Below are 19,399 nucleotides of genomic sequence, written 5' to 3'. Positions count from 1 at the left end.
CAGGCCCAGCTATGCCTGCCCCACTGCCCCCAAACCCAGCTACGCCTGCCCCGCTGCCCCCCAAACCCAGCTACCCCTGCCCCGCTGCCCCCCAGCACCAGCTACGCCTGCCCCACTGCCCCCCAGGCCCAGCTACCCCTGCCCCGCTGCCTCCCAGCGCCAGCTACGCCTGCCCCGCTGCCCCCCAGGCCCAGCTACGCCTGCCCCACTGCCCCCCAGGCCCAGCTCTCTCCCTGCCCCGCTGCCCCCCAGGCCCAGCTCTCTCCCTGCCCCGCTGCCCCCCAGGCCCAGCTCTCTCCCTGCCCTGGCATTACTGGATGCTGCCAACGTAGAGGTCCCCCTCAGCCGTCGTCGCCACCTTGAAGACACTGGTGAGGGTGTGGGAGGGCCCGTTGTCCTGGAGGAACAGGACTTTGGAGATGCTGAAGGTGATGGCTCCGCGTGGCCCCGAGTCGGCGTCTGTGGCCTGCGACAGGAGACCGGGCATGTCATGGCCCCACCGGCACAGCCCCCTGCTCGGGGCTGCACCCCGCAAGCCCCCAAGGGCCGCTGCCCCAGACTCACAGCCTCCTCACCTTGACCACAGCCACCGGCAGATCCACGGGGGAGACCTCAGGGACCACAACTGCGAAGGAGACAGGAAGACGGCTCAGTGGCGGCCAGCGCTCGGCTCGGCTCACAACGGCACACGGCAGCTGGCAGCTGCAGCCACCCTCTGCTGGAGCCCGCTGGGCAGCCCTGAGCTGGGCAAAACCGGGCACCTGCCAAGCTCACAGCTCCCGTGCCACCACTCGCATGCAGGGGCTGTAAGTGACGGGCACCCACTGCTGCACGGTGGGCGCCCCACCCTGCTCCCAAAGCTCGGCCCTGCCAGCGCTCAGGAGGCCTCGCTGGCTGGGCGCAGGGACTCGGCTGACACCCACGCAGGGCCGCCCGAGCCTGCACTCTCACCAAAGGTGTTGTTGATGCGCAGGAACTCCGGGCTGTTGTCGTTCACGTCACTGATCAGGATCCTCAGTGTTGCTGCGAAGGACACGGAAGCGAGAGCCCTCGTCACAGATCAGGGGTCTCTGCAGCGCCCCCAGGCACCAGGCGCGTCTCCCAGCCCCGCCCCACAGGACCTTCAAAACCTTCCTCCATCCACGTGCACCGATCGCTGCTGCTGCAGCCAGGGCAGCCTGGATCACCCCCCTCAGCCAGCACCCCACCCCCCAGAGCGCCCCCTGCACCCCACCCTCCAGAGCGCCCCCTGCTGGGTGGGGCCAGGGCCGGAGTACCCGGGATCACCCCCTCAGCCAGCACCCCACCCCCCAGAGCGCCCCCTGCACCCCACCCTCCAGAGCGCCCCCTGCTGGGTGGGGCCAGGGCCAGGGTACCCGGGATCACCCCCTCAGCCAGCACCCCACCCCCCAGAGCGCCCCCTGCTGGGCGAGGCCAGGGCCAGGGTACCCGGGATCACCCCCTCAGCCAGCACCGCACTCCCCAGAGCGCCCCCTGCTGGGCGAGGCTGGGACAGCCAGCGTCACGCGGGGGGCAGCGGGAGGCGAGGTCGTGAGGCCAGCCCCACCGTTGTTGCTGTAGCGGTTGCCCTCCTCGGTGCGTGTGTCCTCCACGCGCAGGGTGATGGTTGCCAGGTCGCACACCTCGTAGTCGATCTGTGAGCTGTTGAGGAAGACGGAGCCGTTGGGCTCCAGGTAGAACCAGTCCTGGCACACGCGGCCCGCAGCCCCCGCGCCCTTGTAACAGGCCAGGCCCAGCTCCTGGAAGTGCAGCGAGTGGTTGGTGTCCAGGTCGGAGGCCTGCAGGGTGGTGAGCAGCCCTGGCTGGGCGTCCTCGGCCACGCTCACGTCCTGCAGCGAGGCCGGCACCAGGGTGGGTGGCTCGTCGTTCACGTCCAGCACCAGCACCTGCACCGTGGTGGGCACCACATTGAGGGCATCGCCGGTGCCCGTGTTCTCCGCCTGCACCGTCAGGTTGAAGTGCGCCGGACTGAGCCGGTCGTAGTCCAGCGCCACGTCGGGGTCCAGGGACAGGTTGCCCTGGTACTGCCCCGGGCCCAGGCGGATGGAGCGCAGCAGGAAGCTGCTGGACCCGCTGCCGCTGACCAACTGGAAGGAGATTCGGTGATGGACCTCGGTCTGGTCCGCGTCCTCTGCCTCCACGCTGCCCACGAAGGCGCCTGGAGACAGGAAACCAGTGAGTGGCGCCCTGCCCTGCCGCTGGACTGACCGCGCCCCCAGGTGCCCCTGCCCACCCCTGCCCTGCCGCTGGACTGACCGCGCCCCCCGGTGCCCCTGCCCACCCCTGCTCTGCCGTGGGACTGACCGTGCCCCCCGGTGCCCCTGCCCACCCCTGCTCTGCCGTGGGACTGACCGCGCCCCCCGGTGACCCCTGACCACCCCTGCTCTGCCGTGGGACTGACCGCGCCCCCCGGTGCCCCCTGCCCACCCCTGCTCTGCCGTGGGACTGACCGCGCCCCCCGGTGCCCCCTGCCCACCCCTGCTCTGCCGTGGGACTGACCGCGCCCCCAGGTGCCCCTGCCCACCCCTGCTCTGCCGTGGGACTGACCGCGCCCCCCGGTGCCCCCTGCCCTGCCGTGGGACTGACCGCGCCCCCCGGTGCCCTCTGCCCTGCCGTGGAACTGACCGCCCCCCCCGGTGCCCCCTGCCCACCCCTGCGCTGCCGCTGGACTGACCGCGCCCCCTGGTGCCCCCTGCCCTGCCGTGGAACTGACCGTGCCCCCCGGTACCCCCTGCCCACCCCTGCCCTGCCGAGGGTCTGACCGCGCCCCCCGGTGCCCCCTGCCCTGCCGTGGAACTGACCGCGCCCCCTGGTGCCCCCTGCCCACCCCTGTCCTGCCGCTGTCCTGCCCACGTTCCGCACTGCCCCCTGCCCGCCCCCCACCTCTCCCCGCCCCACCGCTGGACTGACAGTGCCCCCTGCCTCCCCACTCAGTCAGCCCTGCCCAGACCCCCTTGGCCGGTTGCTGGGATTCAATGCGCCCCACAAGTGCTCAGCCGCAGGCGGCCCCCTACCTGCCAGGCCCTCCCGCACAGAGAAGGTGTAGGGCTCGTGGAGGAACACGGGCGCGTTGTCGTTCACGTCCTGCGGAGAGAAACCCAGGCCACTAGTCTGGGCCCAGCACGGTGCCCAGCTGGGCGAGGGGCAGACGTGTGCCCGTACTCAGCCCTGGGGCTGGGAAGGGGGAGCAGCTTCCAGCCCAGCGCGGGCCCCGGAAATATTCTCACAGCTCCCCTTCCCCAGGAGAAAGATTCGGGACAGGAGCCCTCCGCACCCCGCCCCAGCCCGGCCGGGAGCCCCCCCGAGCCTGCTGCCCCCCCAGCCCGGCCGGGAGCCCCCCCGAGCCTGCTGCCCCCCCAGCCCGGCCGGGAGCCCTCCCCGAGCCTGCTGCCCCCCCAGCCCGGCCGGGAGCCCCCCTGAGCCTGCTGCCCCCCCCAGCCTGGCCGGGAGCCCCCCCCGAGCCTGCTGCCCCCCCAGCCCGGCCGGGAGCCCCCCCGAGCCTGCTGCCCCCCAGCCCGGCCGGGAGCCCCCCCGAGCCTGCTGCCCCCCCAGCCCAGCCGGGAGCCCCCCACGAGCCTGCTGCCCCCCAGCCCGGCCGGGAGCCCCCCCCAGAGCCCGCTGCCCCCCAGCCCGGCCGGGAGCCCCCCCAAGCCTGCTGCCCCCCCAGCCTGCGGCCCCCCCAGCCCGGCCGGGAGCCCCTCCCCGAGCCTGCTGCCCCCCAGCCCGGCCGGGAGCCCCCCCCCAAGCCTGCTGCCCCCCGAGCCCAGCCGGGAGCCCCCCCCGAGCCTGCTGCCCCCCAGCCCGGCCGGGAGCCCCCCCCCAGCCTGCTGCCCCCCCAGCCCGGCCGGGAGCCCCCCCCGAGCCTGCTGCCCCCCCAGCCCGGCTGGGAGCCCCCCCAGCCTGCTGCCCCCCCAGCCTGGCCGGGAGCCCCCCCCGAGCCTGCTCTCCCCCCCCAGCCTGCTGCCCCCCCAGCCCGGCCGGGAGCCCCCCCCGAGCCTGCTGCCCCCCCAGCCTGCTGCCCCCCCAGCCCGGCCGGGAGCCCCCCCGAGCCTGCTGCCGCCCCAGCCCGGCCGGGAGCCCCCCCGAGCCTGCTGCCCCCCCCGCCGGGCCGGGCGCCCCCCCGAGCCTGCTGCCCCCCCACCCCGGCCGGGAGCCCCCCCCGAGCCTGCTGCCCCCCCGCACGGCCAGGATCCCCCCCCCCAGCCTGCTGCCCCCCAGCCTGGCCGGGTGCCCCCCCCCAGCCGGCCGCCCCCCCGCCCGGCCGGGTGCCCCCCCGTGCCTGCTGCCCACCCGCGCGGCCGGGAGCCCCCCCCCAGCCTGCTGCCCCCCCAGCCCGGCTGGGAGCCCCCCCCCGAGCCTGCTGCCCCCCCAGCCCGGCTGGGAGCCCCCCCCAGCCTGCTGCCCCCCCAGCCCAGCCGGGAGCCCCCCCCCAGCCTGCTGCCCCCCCAGCCCGGCCGGGAGCCCCCCCCAGCCTGCTGCCCCCCCAGCCCGGCCGGGAGCCCGGCTACCTCCACGATGATGGTGACGTTGACGAGGGAGCTGAGCTGTGGCATGCCCAGGTCGTGCACCCGCACGGTCAGCACCACCTTCCCCTGCAGCGCCTGCTCCATGGCCTCGCGGTCCAGCGCCCCCCGGCTGCGCAGCACCCCCGTGGCGGGGTCGATGGTGAAGTTGGCGCTGAAGGTCCCGGGCTCCAGCTGGAAGCGCAGGCGGCTGTTGTTGGTGCCGGGCTCGTCGTTGTCAAAGGCCTGGAAACGAGGCCGCCAGAGGGATCAGGGTCGGACTCAGGGACTCCCCACAGAGCTCCCCCCGCCCACCCCACAAGCCCAGCAGCTCACGGTGCCTCATGCCTGGGAACCTGTCACCATCCCGCCCAGCCACCCTTGGCCTCCAGCGGGCGTGAGGGGCCAGGGGGCTCCCCACAGCCCCGGGAAAGCCCCAGCACCCCCCATTAAAGGAGCCTCATTAGACGGCCCCAGGGTGCAGCTGAAGGGGCTGGCTGGAAGGTGCCAAGGGCCGGCTAGTCCCCTGGAGAAATGGGGCAAGGGCATCGGCCCCCAGGGCTCAGCCCCACCTGGATCTGGACGCTGATGTTCTCCTGTTCCTCGTTGACGAAGATGTTGTAGGAACCGCTGACGACTGGGGCGTTGTCGTTGACGTCCTGCAGGGTGATCTCGAGGTAGGTGGAGCCGGTCATGTTCCCCCCGTCCACGGCCTGCAGGGTGACGTAATAGACCGAGCGGGTCTCGCGGTCCAGCAAGCTGCCGTTCCGCACCAGCACCTCCCCGCTGCTGGCGTTCACCGCAAAGATGTCCAGGCTGTGGGACATAGAGTGACCAGGTGTCCGGTTTTCAACCAGAACAGGGACCCTGGCGGCTCCGGTCAGCACCACTGTCTGAGCCGTTAAAAGTCCGGTCAGCGGCGCTGCGGGGCTAAGGCAGGCTAGTCCCTACGTGTCCTGGCTCTGCGATGCGCCCCGGAAGTGGCCAGCAAGTCCGGCTCCTAGGCGGGGGGGGCCACAGGGCTCTGCACGCTGCCCCCGCCCCGAGCACCAGCTCCGCAGCCAATGGGAGCTGCAGGGGCGGTGTCTGCGGGAGAGAGCAGTGTGCAGAGCCGCCTGCCGCGACTCCGCCTAGGAGCCAGACCTTCTGGGGTGCAGTGTGGTGCCAGGACAGGCAGGCAGCCTGCCTTACCCCGCTGCACCACTGACCGGGAGCCACCAGAGGTAAGCCTGTGCCCCTCATTCCAGGCCCCACCCCAGAGCCTGCATCCCCAGCTGGAGCCCTCACCCCCTCCCACACCTCGATCCCCTGCCCCAGCCCCGTGAAAGTGGGGGAGGGAGAATGTAGTGAATGGGGGCGGGGCCTCGGGGAAGGGGCGGGGCTAGGGTGTTTGGTTTTGTGCGATTAGAAAGTTGGCAACCCTAGTGGGATGGACCGACAGACAGACCTGTCCATAGGCGCCGACTCCGCCTCCCTGCTCCAGCTCACCTCCGCCTCCTCCGCGAGCGCGCCGCCGCGTCCGGCTTCTCCCCCTCCCTCCCAGCGCTTGCGCCGCAACAGAGCTGATGGGCGGGGCAGGGAGGGAGGGGGGACGCGGTGCGCTGGGGGAAGAGGCGGGGCCGGGGCAGGGATTTGGGGAAGGGATCCAATAGGAGCAGGGAGGGGGCGGAGTTAGGGTAGGGACTGTGGGGATGGGGTTGGAATGGGGGCGGGGCCAGGGGCGGGGGGGCATGGGCTCCCACCGGCCCCGAGAAAGTTGGCACCTCTGGACCCGTCTGTTCCCGGCACGCCGGGCTGGAGGCAGGTGGGGTCCCTGGGCCCCGCCGGGCACAGTCCCACCAGCCCCTCCGGAGCCTGGCCAGGACCTGCCCGCGGCAGTGAGGGGCGCGGCAGGGTACGTACATGCTCTCGGGCAGCAGCCTGTAGGTGATCCTGCCATAGCTGGCGCTGTCCGGGTCAGTGGCCTGCAAAAGCCAGAAGGGCCCGTTGGTCACAGCAGCAGCAGGGCCCAGCCCCTGGGGGGCCGTCAGGGGGGCCTGGGCCCCAGCCAGGGCCCCCAGTGCCTGCCACAACCCCACCCCCTGCAGGTGCCCCACAGTGCCACTGCCCCCCGGGCTCCCTCACCGTGATGATGGAGATGACGGTGCCCGCTGGGCTGTTCTCTGGCACCTGCAGCCGGTACATGTTCTGCCCGAACTCGGGGCTGTGGTCGTTGATGTCAAACAGCTGGATGGTCACTGTGGCAATGGAGCAGCAGTTGCCGGGGTTCCCGGTGTCGTTGGCAACGATCTGCAGCATGGGGAAGGGACCACGTCACCCCCAAGCCCACGTCACAGGTGCCAACTTCATGGGTGCTCCGGGGCCCTGCACCCACTGGCAGCTCCCTACCCCCCCGCCTCAACCCACCTCCGCCTCTGCTCTGCCTCCGCCTCCTCCCCCGAGCGCGACGCCGGGTCCTGCTTCTCCCGCTTCCCTCTCAGCGCTTGCGCCCCTGGGGGGGAGGAGAGGGAACGCGGCGCGCTTGGGGGAGGAGGCGGGGCCGGGCGGGGATTTGGGGAGGGGTCCAAGGGGGCAGGGGGGGCGGAGTTGGGGGAGGGATTTTGGGGCAGGGGTGGAGTCGGGGTGGGGCGAGGCAGGGCTGAGGGCGGCCGTCTCCCTAAAACCTGGGAAAGGACCGTGGAAGGGACCGTGTCTGCCCCGTCCCCCCCATCCCCCTGCTGACCCCACAAGCCATCTTTGGGGCTGCCCGTCGCTGAGCTCAGGGGAATGAGGCTGGAGCTGCCCTGCCCACGCTGGGGGCCCGCCCGACCCACAGAGCAGGGACGGCTCCCCCACTGCAGCGACGCAGGTCCCGGCGCCCTGGGGCTCTGGGCTCGGCAGCTCGGCCCAATGTTGCCAGGCACAAAGGAGGATGGCCGGGCAGCCCCGAGGGGGTGAGGCGGCACCTCCCCCCCTGCCCAGCCCAACGGGACACAGCCCCCCTGCAGCGCTCAGCGTAGGCACGCTGGAGACGGCAGCTGGCTGGGCCCAACGCTCCCCCAGCCCGGCTCCGGGGCCTGGCCCCCTGCACCCTCCGGGGCTCTCACCTCTACTGTCATCACATGAACCCGCTCGTAATCCACGGTGCTGGGGTCCTGCACCAGGACCTGCACCGCCCCCGTGCCCGTGATCCTCGTGGGCGAGATGGAGAAGGAGGCGGCGTCTGGGCCCTGCAGCCGCAGCTCAAAGGCACCATTGGAGCCCTGCCCGGGAGAGAGGAGGGCGAGAAACCCAGCAGCTGGGGGCCTGCTCCACACCGGCCAGACCCACAGGGGAGCAACTGGGTCAGGCACAGGTCCCGATCCTGACCCCCAGCCCCCGCTACCCCAGCCCTGCCGATCCCCCCGATCCTGACCCCCAGCCCCCGCTACCCCAGCCCTGCCGATCCCCCCGATCCTGACCCCCAGCCCTGCCGATCCCCCCGATCCTGACCCCCAGCCCCCGCTACCCCAGCCCTGCCGATCCCCCCGATCCTGACCCCAGCCCTGCCGATCCCCCCGATCCTGACCCCCAGCCCCCGCTACCCCAGCCCTGCCGATCCCCCCGATCCTGACCCCCAGCCCCCGCTACCCCAGCCCTGCGATCCCCCCGATCCTGACCCCCAGCCCCCGCTACCCCAGCCCTGCCGATCCCCCCGATCCTGACCCCCAGCCCCCGCTACCCCAGCCCTGCCGATGCCCCCGATCCTGACCCCCAGCCCCCGCTACCCCAGCCCTGCCGATCCCCCCGATCCTGGCCCCCAGCCCCCGCTACCCCAGCCCTGCCGATCCCCCGATCCTGACCCCCAGCCCCCGCTACCCCAGCCCTGCCGATCCCCCCGATCCTGACCCCCCAGCCCCCGCTACCCCAGCCCTGCCGATCCCCCCGATCCTGACCCCCAGCCCCCGCTACCCCAGCCCTGCCGATCCCCCCGATCCTGACCCCCAGCCCCCGCTACCCCAGCCCTGCCGATCCCCCCGATCCTGACCCCCAGCCCCCGCTACTCCAGCCCTGCCGATCCCCCCGATCCTGACCCCCAGCCCTGCCAATCCCCCTGATCCTGACCCCCAGCCCCCGCTACCCCAGCCCTGCTGATCCCTCCGATCCTGACCCTCAGCCCTGCTGATGACCCTAATCCTGATCCCCAGCCCCCGCTCTCCCAGCCCAGCCGATCCCCCCAATCCTGGGCCCCAGCCCCCAATATCCTAGCCCTGCCGATACCCCCAATCCTGGGCCCCAGCCCTGCCGGTGGCCCTGGTCCTGATCCCCAGCCCCCGCTCTCCCAGTCCGGCCGATGCCCCTCGATCCCACCCCACAGGGTGGTGGATGCCCAAGGGCAGGGGGCAGCCCAGCAGCGCCCACCTTGTCAGGGTCGTGGGCCACAATGCGGAGGCCGCCCACGGGCACCCTGGCAGAGGAATGCTCCTCGAGGGAGCCCTCGAAGCTGCTCTGGGGGCTGGCAGCAAAGTCGCAGGCGGGGAGCTCGCAGTCGTAGAACTGGGGCGTGTTGTCGTTGACATCGGTCACCTGGATGGTCACCGTGGTGCTGGCCTGAGCCACCTGCCCGTAGATGTCCAGCTTCTCCTCCTGCGCCTGGGGGCAGAGAGGATGGGCCAGGTCAGGCAGGGGCAGCAGGGGGGTGAGGGGTCAGGGGAAGGGAGGATGGGATGGGTCAGACAGGGGCTGGGGCACTGGCACTGGCAGCTGTGGGGCCAGCGGCACTGCGGGGGACGGGTCAGGCTGGGGGCCAGGGGCATGGGGGGTGGGGGGGATGGGTCAGATGGGAGGCCAGGGACACCGGAGGGAGATGGGTCAGGTGGGGGGCCAGGGGCACTGAGTGGGGACGGGTCAGGCTGGGGGCCAGGGGCACGGGGGGTGGGGGGGATGGGTCAGGTGGGGGGCCATGGACGTGGGGGTGGGGGATGGGTCAGGTGGGGGGCCAGGGACGTGGGGGTGGGGGGGATGGGTCAGGTGGGGGGCCAGGGACGTGGGGGTGGGGGGATGGGTCAGGTGGGGGGCCAGGGACACTGGGGGAGGAGAGGGGGGGGGCAGGGCTCTCAGGGCTGCCTCCTACTCACCAGCACCTCCAGCAGCACCTCCTCGCTGGGCAGCTGCTCTCTGTCCAGGGCGCTGTGCACCGTGACGGTGCCCGTGGCGAGGTCGATAGCAAACGGCACGCCGGTAGCTGGGCAGGGGGGAGGAGAGCTGAGGGCTGGGTGCCCGCTGGCCACGCGGGCTGGGAAATGGGGCACTGGGGGGGCGTCGCCAGCCGGGCCTGGCCAGAGCCACTTGCCAGACATGGCCCCAGCACTCAGGGACCTTCCCCGGGGGGATGGCACCCGCTGAGTCCATGGGGCCCCAGCACCTTCCGCCCCGGCCCCACAGCCCTGAGCTGGGCAGGGGGCTGGGGAACAAGGCCCCCCCGCCCAGGCGGCTCCCTGCTCCAGGCGTGTGGGTCCCAGCGCTGCTGGCGTTTGGCGCAGCTGCCCCTGCCGTGACGGAGGGCGGGATGCTGGTACCCGTGGGCCAGGGCACGACACCCAGGGCGGGAAGCCGGGCCCAGCCCCGGGGGCAGGAGACGCTGCAGGGCGGGTTCGCTGGGCCTCCCCTCGCACCAGCCCGGGAGCCTGGCCTGGCTCAGCACCCTGGGGTCTGTGATTAGCTGAGCTAGGCCCGCAGGCCAATGGGGCCCAGCGGCTCGCGCACCGCTCAGGAGCCACCAGCCCCGGCACAGAGAGAGGGGACGTGGCCCCTCACTGCTGCACACGGCTGAGCCTCTGCTAATGCCCCAACGGCCATCCTGCCCTCACCCCCAACTCAGCCCCTCGGAGTGACTGCCCCAGCCCCCAGCCTGCCCCCCAACTCAGCCCCTCAGAGTCACTGCCCCAGCCCCCAGCCTGCCCCCCAACTCAGCCCCTCGGAGTGACTGCCCCAGCCCCCAGCCTGCCCCCCAACTCAGCCCCTCGGAGTGACTGCCCCAGCCCCCAGCCTGCCCTCCAACTCAGCCCCTCAGAGTCACTGCCCCAGCCCCCCAGCCTGCCCCCCAACTCAGCCCCTCGGAGTCACTGCCCCAGCCCCCAGCCTGCCCCCCAACTCAGCCCCTCGGAGCGACTGCCCCAGCCCCCAGCCTGCCCTCCAACTCAGCCCCTCGGAGTCACTGCCCCAGCCCCCCAGCCTGCCCCCCAACTCAGCCCCTCGGAGTCACTGCCCCAGCCCCCAGCCTGCCCCCCAACTCAGCCTCTTGGAGTGACTGCCCCAGCCCCCAGCCTGCCCCCCAACTCAGCCCCACGGAGTCACTGCCCCAGCCCCCCAGCCTGCCCCCCAACTCAGCCCCTCGGAGTCACTGCCCCAGCCCCCCAACCTGCCCCACAACTCAGCCCCTCAGAGTCACTGCCCCAGCCCCCCAGCCTGCCCCCCAACTCAGCCCCTCGGAGTCACTGCCCCAGCCCCCCAGCCTGCTCCCCAACTCAGCCCCTCGGAGTCACTGCCCCAGCCCCCAGCCTGCCCCCCAACTCAGCCCCTCGTAGTCACTGCCCCAGCCCCCAGCCTGCCCCCAACTCAGCCCCTCGGAGTGTCTGCCCCAGCCCCCAACCTGCCCCCCAACTCAGCCCCTCGGAGTGACTGCCCCAGCCCCTCAGCCTGCCCCCCAACTCAGCCCCTCGGAGTCACTGCCCCAGCCCCCCAACCTGCCCCACAACTCAGCCCCTCGGAGTCACTGCCCCAGCCCCCCAGCCTGTCCCCCAACTCAGCCCCTCGGAGTCACTGCCCCAGCCCCCCAGCCTGCCCCCCAACTCAGCCCCTTGGAGTCACTGCCCCAGCCCCCCAACCTGCCCCCCAACTCAGCCCCTCGGAGTGACTGCCCCAGCCCCTCAGCCTGCCCCCCAACTCAGCCCCTCGGAGTCACTGCCCCAGCCCCCCAACCTGCCCCACAACTCAGCCCCTCGGAGTCACTGCCCCAGCCCCCCAACCTGTCCCCCAACTCAGCCTCTCGGAGTCACTGCCCCAGCCCCCCAACCTGCCCCCCAACTCAGCCCCTCGGAGTCACTGCCCCAGCCCCCCAGCCTGCCCCCCAACTCAGCCCCTCGGAGTCACTGCCCCAGCCCCCCAGCCTGCTCCCCAACTCAGCCCCTCGGAGTCACTGCCCCAGCCCCCAGCCTGCCCCCCAACTCAGCCCCTCGTAGTCACTGCCCCAGCCCCCAGCCTGCCCCCCAACTCAGCCCCTCGGAGTGTCTGCCCCAGCCCCCCAACCTGTCCCCCAACTCAGCCTCTCGGATTCACTGCCCCAGCCCCCCAACCTGCCCCACAACTCAGCCCCTCGGAGTCACTGCCCCAGCCCCCCAACCTGTCCCCCAACTCAGCCTCTCGGAGTCACTGCCCCAGCCCCCCAACCTGCCCACAACTCAGCCCCTCCGAGTCAATGCCCCATCCCCCCAGCCTGCCCCCCAACTCAGCCCCTCGGAGTCACTGCCCCAGCCCCCCAGCCTGCTCCCCACCTCAGCCCCTCGGAGTCACTGCCCCAGCCCCCAGCCTGCCCCCCAACTCAGCCCCTCGTAGTCACTGCCCCAGCCCCCAGCCTGCCCCCCAACTCAGCCCCTCGGAGTGTCTGCCCCAGCCCCCCAACCTGTCCCCCAACTCAGCCTCTCGGAGTCACTGCCCCAGCCCCCCAACCTGCCCCCCAACTCAGCCCCTCAGAGTCACTGCCCCAGCCCCCCAGCCTGCCCCCCAACTCAGCCCCTCGGAGTCACTGCCCCAGCCCCCCAGCCTGCTCCCCAACTCAGCCCCTCGGAGTCACTGCCCCAGCCCCCAGCCTGCCCCCCAACTCAGCCCCTCGTAGTCACTGCCCCAGCCCCCTGCCTGCCCCCCTACTCTGCCCCTCGGTGTGCATGCCCATGCCCCCAACCTGCCCCCCAACTCAGCCCCTCGGAGTGACTGCCCCAGCCCCTCAGCCTGCCCCCCAACTCAGCCCCTCGGAGTCACTGCCCCAGCCCCCCAACCTGCCCCACAACTCAGCCCCTCGGAGTCACTGCCCCAGCCCCCCAGCCTGTCCCCCAACTCAGCCCCTCGGAGTCACTGCCCCAGCCCCCCCACCTGCCCCCCAACTCAGCCCCTTGGAGTCACTGCCCCAGCCCCCCACCCTGCCCCCCAACTCAGCCCCTCGGAGTGACTGCCCCAGCCCCGCAGCCTGCCCCCCAACTCAGCCCCTCGGAGTCACTGCCCCAGCCCCCCATCCTGCCCCACAACTCAGCCCCTCGGAGTCACTGCCCCAGCCCCCCAACCTGTCCCCCAACTCAGCCTCTCGGAGTCACTGCCCCAGCCCCCCAGCCTGCCCTCCAACTCAGCCCCTCGGAGTCACTGCCCCAGCCCCCCAACCTGCCTCCCAACTCAGCCCCTTGGAGTGACTGCCCCAGCCCTCCAGCCTGCCCCCCAACTCAGCCTCTCAGGGTGACTGCCCCAGTGCCCCAACTCCCCCCATGCACCCCAAATTCCCAGATGTGTTGGCATGAGCGCCCCCAGAGAGGGAGCTGAAGGGAGCCCCTGGCCTGCCCCCTCCCTGCCCCCCAGCATCACTCACTTTGGAGGGTGTAGTTGAGGGCGTAGTTCACGCCCTTGTCTCTGTCGATGGCCGACACGGTCAGCACCGAGGTCCCCTGGAACGAGGAGCCTGGTGAGGGTGGGGCTCGCTGTACACCCCATGCCGGCTCACCCCCTCCCCACAGCCAGGGCTGTGCTCGGCGGAGGGGGTCGCAGCCTCTCCTTCCCTGGGCCCCAGGGAGTCGAATGGGGGTTTCAGGGTGTCCCCGCTCAGCACAGGACCCGCCAGCGGGAGACCCCAGCCCCCCCCCCGGCCCCCGCGACCCCCTGGCTGCAGGACTATCGCAGACACCCCGGCTCCCCACAGCATCCTCGGGCCCATGGGCCCCACCTGCCTAGGGCAGACAAGAGCCGCTGACACCTGCCAATCAAGGGCAGCGCCAAGGGGGACCCCCGACATCACTGTGCTCCATGGCAACAGGCGGTGATGTCATGAGCACCCAGGCTCTGGCCAGGGGGGGAGGGCACTGGGGCGGAGCAGGCGGCAGGCACCCCTTACCAGGGGGCAGTTCTCGGGCACCGACCCCACGTAGGGCTCGTTCAGGAACTGCGGGGCCAGGTCAGGCTCGTCCACCACGTTCACAGACAGGTAGGCGATGGAGCTCAGGTAGACGCAGTCCTTCAGGCAGCCCACGTCGTCCTGGGGAGCAGACACCCCGTGAGATCCCAGTGCTGGCAGCCCCCCTGCACCTCACCCCTATTCCCTCCAGCCCCTCCACTGGCTGCCCCACCGTCCTGGGGAGCAGAGACCCCGTGAGATCCCAGTGCTGGCAGCCCCCCTGCACCTCACCCCTATTCCCCCACAGGCTGCCCGCCGTCCTGGGGAGCAGAGACCCCGTGAGATCCCAGCGCCTGCAGGCTCCCCTGCACCCCACCCCTATTCCCTCCAGCCCCCCCACGGGCTGCCCGCCGTCCTGGGGAGCAGAGACCCCGTGAGATCACAGTGCTGGCAGCCCCCCGCACCTCCACCCCTATTCCCTCCAGCCCCCCCATGGGCTGCCCGCCCTCCTGGGGAGCAGAGACCCCGTGAGATCCCAGCGCCCGCAGCCCCGCCGCGGCTGACCCACCGTGGCCTTGATCTGGAGCTGGTAGTAGGTGCTCTGGTTGTTGTAGCTCAGGGAGCCGTTCAGCCTGACCGTCCCGTTCTGCAGCACGTAGAACAGCTGGTGATTCTTGGCGTTGTCGGGGGTCACCTGGGGATGGGGAGCAGGAGGGTGGCTGGGTCTGAGCCGGGGACACAGACCCATCCATCCCCCCGCAGAGCTCCGTGGGACTCGTCGAGGGAGGGATGGAGACGGGAGACCCTCGAAAAGAGGGGAGTCACTCCCTATCCACAGAGCCCCTCGCCCTGCCGCAGCCAGCCGGAGCCCCCTGCACCCCGTGCCGTTTCCAGCGGCTCCCTGGGCTGCCCCCCAAGCTCTGCCAACAGCCCCTGCCAGGCAGTGGGTGCCAGCTGCCTGCCCCTGGCCAAGGCGGGCCGGGCACAGCCAAGCCACGTGTCCCCCAGACTCCTGGGCTTTCCAGGGCTCTGCACAGCTCCTCCGTGGGAGTCCTGCCCTGCACCCCCTCCAGCCACAGCCCCCCGCATCCCCTCCAGCCACAGCCCCCCCACCCCCCTGCAGCCACAGCCCCCCTCATCCTCTCCAGCCACAGCCCCCCTCATCCTCTCCAGCCACAGCCCCCCGCATCCTCTCCAGCCACAGCCCCATGCATCCCCTCCAGCCACAGGCCCCCCACATCCCCTCCAGCCACAGCCCCCGGCACACCTTCCAGCCACAGCCCCCTCATCCTCTCCAGCCACAGCCCCCTGCATCCCCTCCAGCCACAGCCCCCCATGCCCCCTCCAGCCACAGCCCCCGACATCCCCTCCAGCCACAGGCCCCCCACATCCCCTCCAGCCACAGGCCCCCCACATCCCCTCCAGCCACAGCCCCAGACCTGCCCTCCAGCCACAGGCCCCCCACATCCCCTCCAGCCACAGCCCCCCATGCCCCCTCCAGCCACAGCCCCCCCGCATCCTCTCCAGCCACAGCCCCCCGAACCCCTTCCAGCCACAGCCCCCCATCCTCTCCAGCCACAGCCCCCCCCACCCCCCTGCAGCCACAGCCCCCCCCACACTCCCTCCAGCCACAGCCCCCTCATCCTCTCCAGGCACAGCCCCTCATCCCCTCCAGCCACAGCCCCCCCACACTCCCTCCAGCCACAGCCCCCCATGTTCCCTCCAGCCACAGCCCCCCCGCATCCTCTCCAGCCACAGCCCCCCGAACCCCTTCCAGCCACAGCCCCCCATCCTCTCCAGCCACAGGCCCCCCGCAGCCCTGCCCGCAGTGCCTGCTACAGCACAGCGCCAAGAACCTTCACGCCCCCGAGTCTCCCCCCCAGCCCGCTGCCCCCCCATCCCCTGCCCTCCGCATGCCTCATCTCTCGGCCCCCCACGGGCCACCTGCCCCTCCACCACCCCATCTCAGAGCTGCCCCCCAGCATGCGGCTTGTGGACAGCATGGCCCAATGCTGCTCTCTAGCGGCTGCCAGCGGAGTTGGCAGCGCTCGGCTGGGGAGTCTCACTGGTCTGGGTTGCCTGGACCTGGCCTGGGGGCTGGCGGGACCGGGGCAGACGCCCGCGCTAGGGGCTGCCCGAGGACGGGGTGAGCCGGGTGGTGAGAGCGAAGCTGGTTGTCACATTCGCTGGGCAGCATCTCCCTGGGGGGAGGTCTCGGGCCAGACCCTTGTTCCTGCCACTGCCAGGCTCCCCGAGACCCACCCCACGCTGGGCACCCCAAGCAGGGTCCTGTCCCTGCCCCCTCTCGCCCAGCTGAAGTGCCTGGGGCCGGAGGAGTGGGGAGCCGCCACTGCCCTCTATTGGGGGGGCACGTTCCAGCTCGCAGAGGGACCCCCTGTGACGTTATGAGTGTAATATAATATTCATCATACTCCCCGGCCCCACGCCGGGCCCAGCCCCACCATCTCCCCTGCCCCGGCCCCGCGCCGGGCCCAGCCCCGCCCCACCTTCTCCCCCTCCCCGGCCCCACGCCGGGCCCAGCCCAACCACCTCCCCGGCCCCGGCCCCGCGCCGGGCCCAGCCCAACCTTCTCCCCGTCCCCAGCCCCGCGCCGGGCCCAGCCCCACCGTCTCCCCGTCCCCAGCCCCGCGCCGGGGGCCCAGCCCCACCTTCTCCCCGTCCCTGCGCCGGGCCCAGCCCCACCTTCTCCCCGTCCCTGCGCCGGGCCCAGCCCCACCTTCTCCCCCGCCCCGCGCCGGGCCCAGCCCCACCTTCTCCCCGTCCCCGGCCCCACGCCGGGCCCAGCCCAACCACCTCCCCGTCCCCGGCCCCACGCCGGGCCCAGCCCCACCTTCTCCCCAGCCCCGGCCCTGCGCCGGGCCCGGCCCAACCATCTCCCCGTCCCTGGCCCCGCGCCGGGCCCAGCCCAACCTTCTCCCCCTCCCCGGCCCCGCGCCGGGCCCGGCCCCACCTTCTCCCCCTCCCCGGCCCCACGCCGGGCCCAGCCCAACCACCTCCCCGGCCCCGGCCCCGCGCCGGGCCCAGCCCAACCTTCTCCCCGTCCCCAGCCCCGCGCCGGGCCCAGCCCCACCTTCTCCCCGTCCCCAGCCCCGCGCCGGGCCCAGCCCCACCTTCTCCCCGTCCCGGCGCCGGGCCCAGCCCCACCTTCTCCCCGGCCCCGCGCGGGGCCCAGCCCAACCACCTCCCCGGCCCCGGCCCCGCGCCGGGCCCAGCCCAACCACCTCCCCGTCCCCGGCCCCACGCCGGGCCCAGCCCCACCTTCTCCCCTGCCCCGGCCCTGCGCCGGGCCCGGCCCAACCATCTCCCCGTCCCCGGCCCCGCGCCGGGCCCAGCCCAACCTTCTCCTCCTCCCCGGCCCCGCGCCGGGCCCAGCCCCACCTTCTCCCCGTCCCCGGCCCCGCGCCGGGCCCAGCCCCACCTTCTCCCCGTCCCCGGCCCCGCGCCGGGCCCGGCCCAACCATCTCCCCGTCCCCGTCCCCGCGCCGGGCCCAGCCCAACCTTCTCCCCGTCCCCGGCCCCGCGCCGGGCCCGGCCCAACCATCTCCCCGTCCCCGTCCCCGCGCCGGGCCCAGCCCAACCTTCTCCCCGTCCCCGGCCCCGCGCCGGGCCCGGCCCAACCATCTCCCCCTCCCCGGCCCCGCGCCGGGCCCGGCCCAACCATCTCCCCCTCCCCGGCCCCGCGCCGGGCCCGGCCCAACCATCTCCCCCTCCCCGGCCCCGCGCCGGGCCCAGCCCACCCATCTCCCCCTCCCCGGCCCCGCGCCGGGCCCAGCCCCACCTTCTCCCCGGCCCCGGCCCCGCGCCGGGCCCAGCCCCACCTTCTCCCCGGCCCCAGCCCCGCGCCGGGCCCAGCCCCACCTTCTCCCCGTCCCTGCGCCGGGCCCAGCCCCACGCCGGGCCCAGCCCAACCATCTCCCCGGCCCCGCGCCGGGCCCAGCCCAACCACCTGCCCGGCCCCGGCCCCTCGCCAGGCCCCGCCCCCCCCCCTCCCCGGCCCCGGCCCCGCGCCGGGCCCAGCCCCACCTTCTCCCCGGCCCCGCGCCAGGCCCAGCCCAACCATCTCCCCGGCCCCGGCCCCGCGCCGGGCCCAGCCCAACCATCTCCCCGGCCCCGGCCCCGCGCCGGGCCCAGCCCAACCATCTCCCCGGCCCCGGCCCCGCGCCGGGCCCAGCCCAACCATCTCCCCGGCCCCGGCCCCGCGCCGGGCCCAGCCCAACCATCTCCCCGGCCCCGGCCCCGCGCCGGGCCCAGCCCAACCATCTCCCCTGCCCCGGCCCCGCGCCGGGCCCAGCCCAACCATCTCCCCGGCCCCGGCCCCGCGCCGGGCCCAGCCCCACCTTCTCCCCGTCCCCGGCCCCGCGCCGGGCCCAGCCCAACCAGCTCCCCGTCCCCGGCCCCGCGCCGGGCCCAGCCCAACCACCTCCCCGGCCCCGCGCCGGGCCCAGCCCAACCATCTCCCCTGCCCCGGCCCCACGCCGGGCCCAGCCCAACCACCTCCCCTGCCCCGGCCCCACGCCGGGCCCAGCCCAACCACCTCCCCTGCCCCGGCCCCACGCCGGGCCCAGCCCAACCACCTCCCCCGCCCCGGCCCCGCGCCGGGCCCAGCCCAACCATCTCCCCGGCCCCGCGCCGGGCCCAGCCCAACCATCTCCCCGGCCCCAGCCCCGCGCCGGGCCCAGCCCAACCATCTCCCTGACCCCGCGCCGGGCCCAGCCCAACCACCTCCCCGGCCCCGCGCCGGGCCCAGCCCAACCATCTCCCTGACCCCGCGCCGGCCCCGCAGAGACAGGCCCAGACTCACCGACACGATCTCATACTGCACTCTGCCGGCATTGCCCGAGTCGGCGTCCGTGGCCAGCACTTGCTTGACGGTGCTGCCTATCGCCCGGGTCTGAAACACAGGGGACAGGTGGGGCTGGCTGGGAGGTGCCTGTAGGTCTGGGGCAGCACCTGGCAGCCAGGAAGTTGGCGCACAGCCCTGGGCACCCCCAGGGGACAGAGCTGGGTCACTCGCAGCAGCAGCTCTGGGGGCCTCTCACGGGGCGGGATGCCGCCCCCCCCCCAGGGGATCAGGGTATTGTGCCCGGAGCTGCCACGTCTGGGGGAACCCGAGACGCTGGGGACCTGTCGCCTCACGTGCCACAGCCCTGAGGGGCTGCCTGGGGCTGGCGAATGCCCCTGCCAATCAGCGTGTGCTGCGTGCCCCCCGCTGCGCCTGACCCGGGGAGGCAGGTCTGAGACAGCCCCCCACTTGGAGCGCGCTGGCAGCCCTGCCGGCTCCGGGTCAGCCCCGGCGCAGCCAAGCTGTCTGGCCTGATGCCAACGCACTGAGGGCCCCTCTGCGCTCACTTCGACCCGAGGTCGCCAGCCCAGCGAGCCCGCAGGTCCCTGCCAGCATGCGCTGCTCCGTCGCCATGCCAGAGCCCATGCCAGGCCGCCTGCTGGGACCCGCCCAGCGCCCTGCAGAGGAGAGCGGCTGCCCGTCCTGTCTGGCCCAGCATGGGGCAGCCAGTGCCAGATGTGTTGGCTCCTCGGGGGGGCCTGCTCCTCGGGGGGGACCGGCTCCTTGTGGGGGCCTGGCTTCTCCAGGGGGGCCTGCTCGTCAGGGGGGGCCGGCTCCTCGGGGGGGGGGGCGGCTCCTTGTGGGGGCCTGGCTTCTCCAGGGGGGCCTGCTCCTCAGGGGGGGGCCGGCTCCGCGGGGAGGGAACGGCTCCTCGGGGGGGGCTGGCTTCTCCAGTGGGGCCTG

General features: G+C 73.5%; 1 protein-coding gene across 1 annotated transcript in view; it reads right to left on the bottom strand.

Annotated features, from left to right (window-relative positions):
- CDHR2 (cadherin related family member 2) overlaps positions 1–19,399 on the bottom strand; it is a 28,610-nt gene that overhangs the window by 6,611 nt on the left and 2,600 nt on the right. Inside the window, exons 4-19 of the mRNA XM_045026797.1 lie at positions 18,455–18,544; positions 14,201–14,326; positions 13,633–13,773; positions 13,114–13,189; positions 9,620–9,726; positions 8,904–9,134; positions 7,610–7,765; positions 6,648–6,812; positions 6,426–6,487; positions 5,096–5,339; positions 4,530–4,769; positions 3,036–3,105; positions 1,568–2,179; positions 952–1,023; positions 576–625; positions 315–466 (exon numbers count right to left, since the gene is read on the bottom strand). Coding sequence (XP_044882732.1) covers positions 315–466; positions 576–625; positions 952–1,023; positions 1,568–2,179; positions 3,036–3,105; positions 4,530–4,769; positions 5,096–5,339; positions 6,426–6,487; positions 6,648–6,812; positions 7,610–7,765; positions 8,904–9,134; positions 9,620–9,726; positions 13,114–13,189; positions 13,633–13,773; positions 14,201–14,326; positions 18,455–18,544 — 2,594 coding nt within the window. The remainder of the gene's footprint in view (positions 1–314; positions 467–575; positions 626–951; positions 1,024–1,567; positions 2,180–3,035; positions 3,106–4,529; positions 4,770–5,095; positions 5,340–6,425; positions 6,488–6,647; positions 6,813–7,609; positions 7,766–8,903; positions 9,135–9,619; positions 9,727–13,113; positions 13,190–13,632; positions 13,774–14,200; positions 14,327–18,454; positions 18,545–19,399) is intronic.

This window comes from Mauremys mutica, chromosome 8 (assembly GCF_020497125.1).
Source record: "Mauremys mutica isolate MM-2020 ecotype Southern chromosome 8, ASM2049712v1, whole genome shotgun sequence".
In the NCBI taxonomy this organism is placed as follows: Eukaryota; Metazoa; Chordata; order Testudines; family Geoemydidae; genus Mauremys; species Mauremys mutica.
The sequence above is the reverse complement of the archived record's forward strand: the minus strand, read 5'-3'. Positions and strand labels throughout refer to the sequence as shown.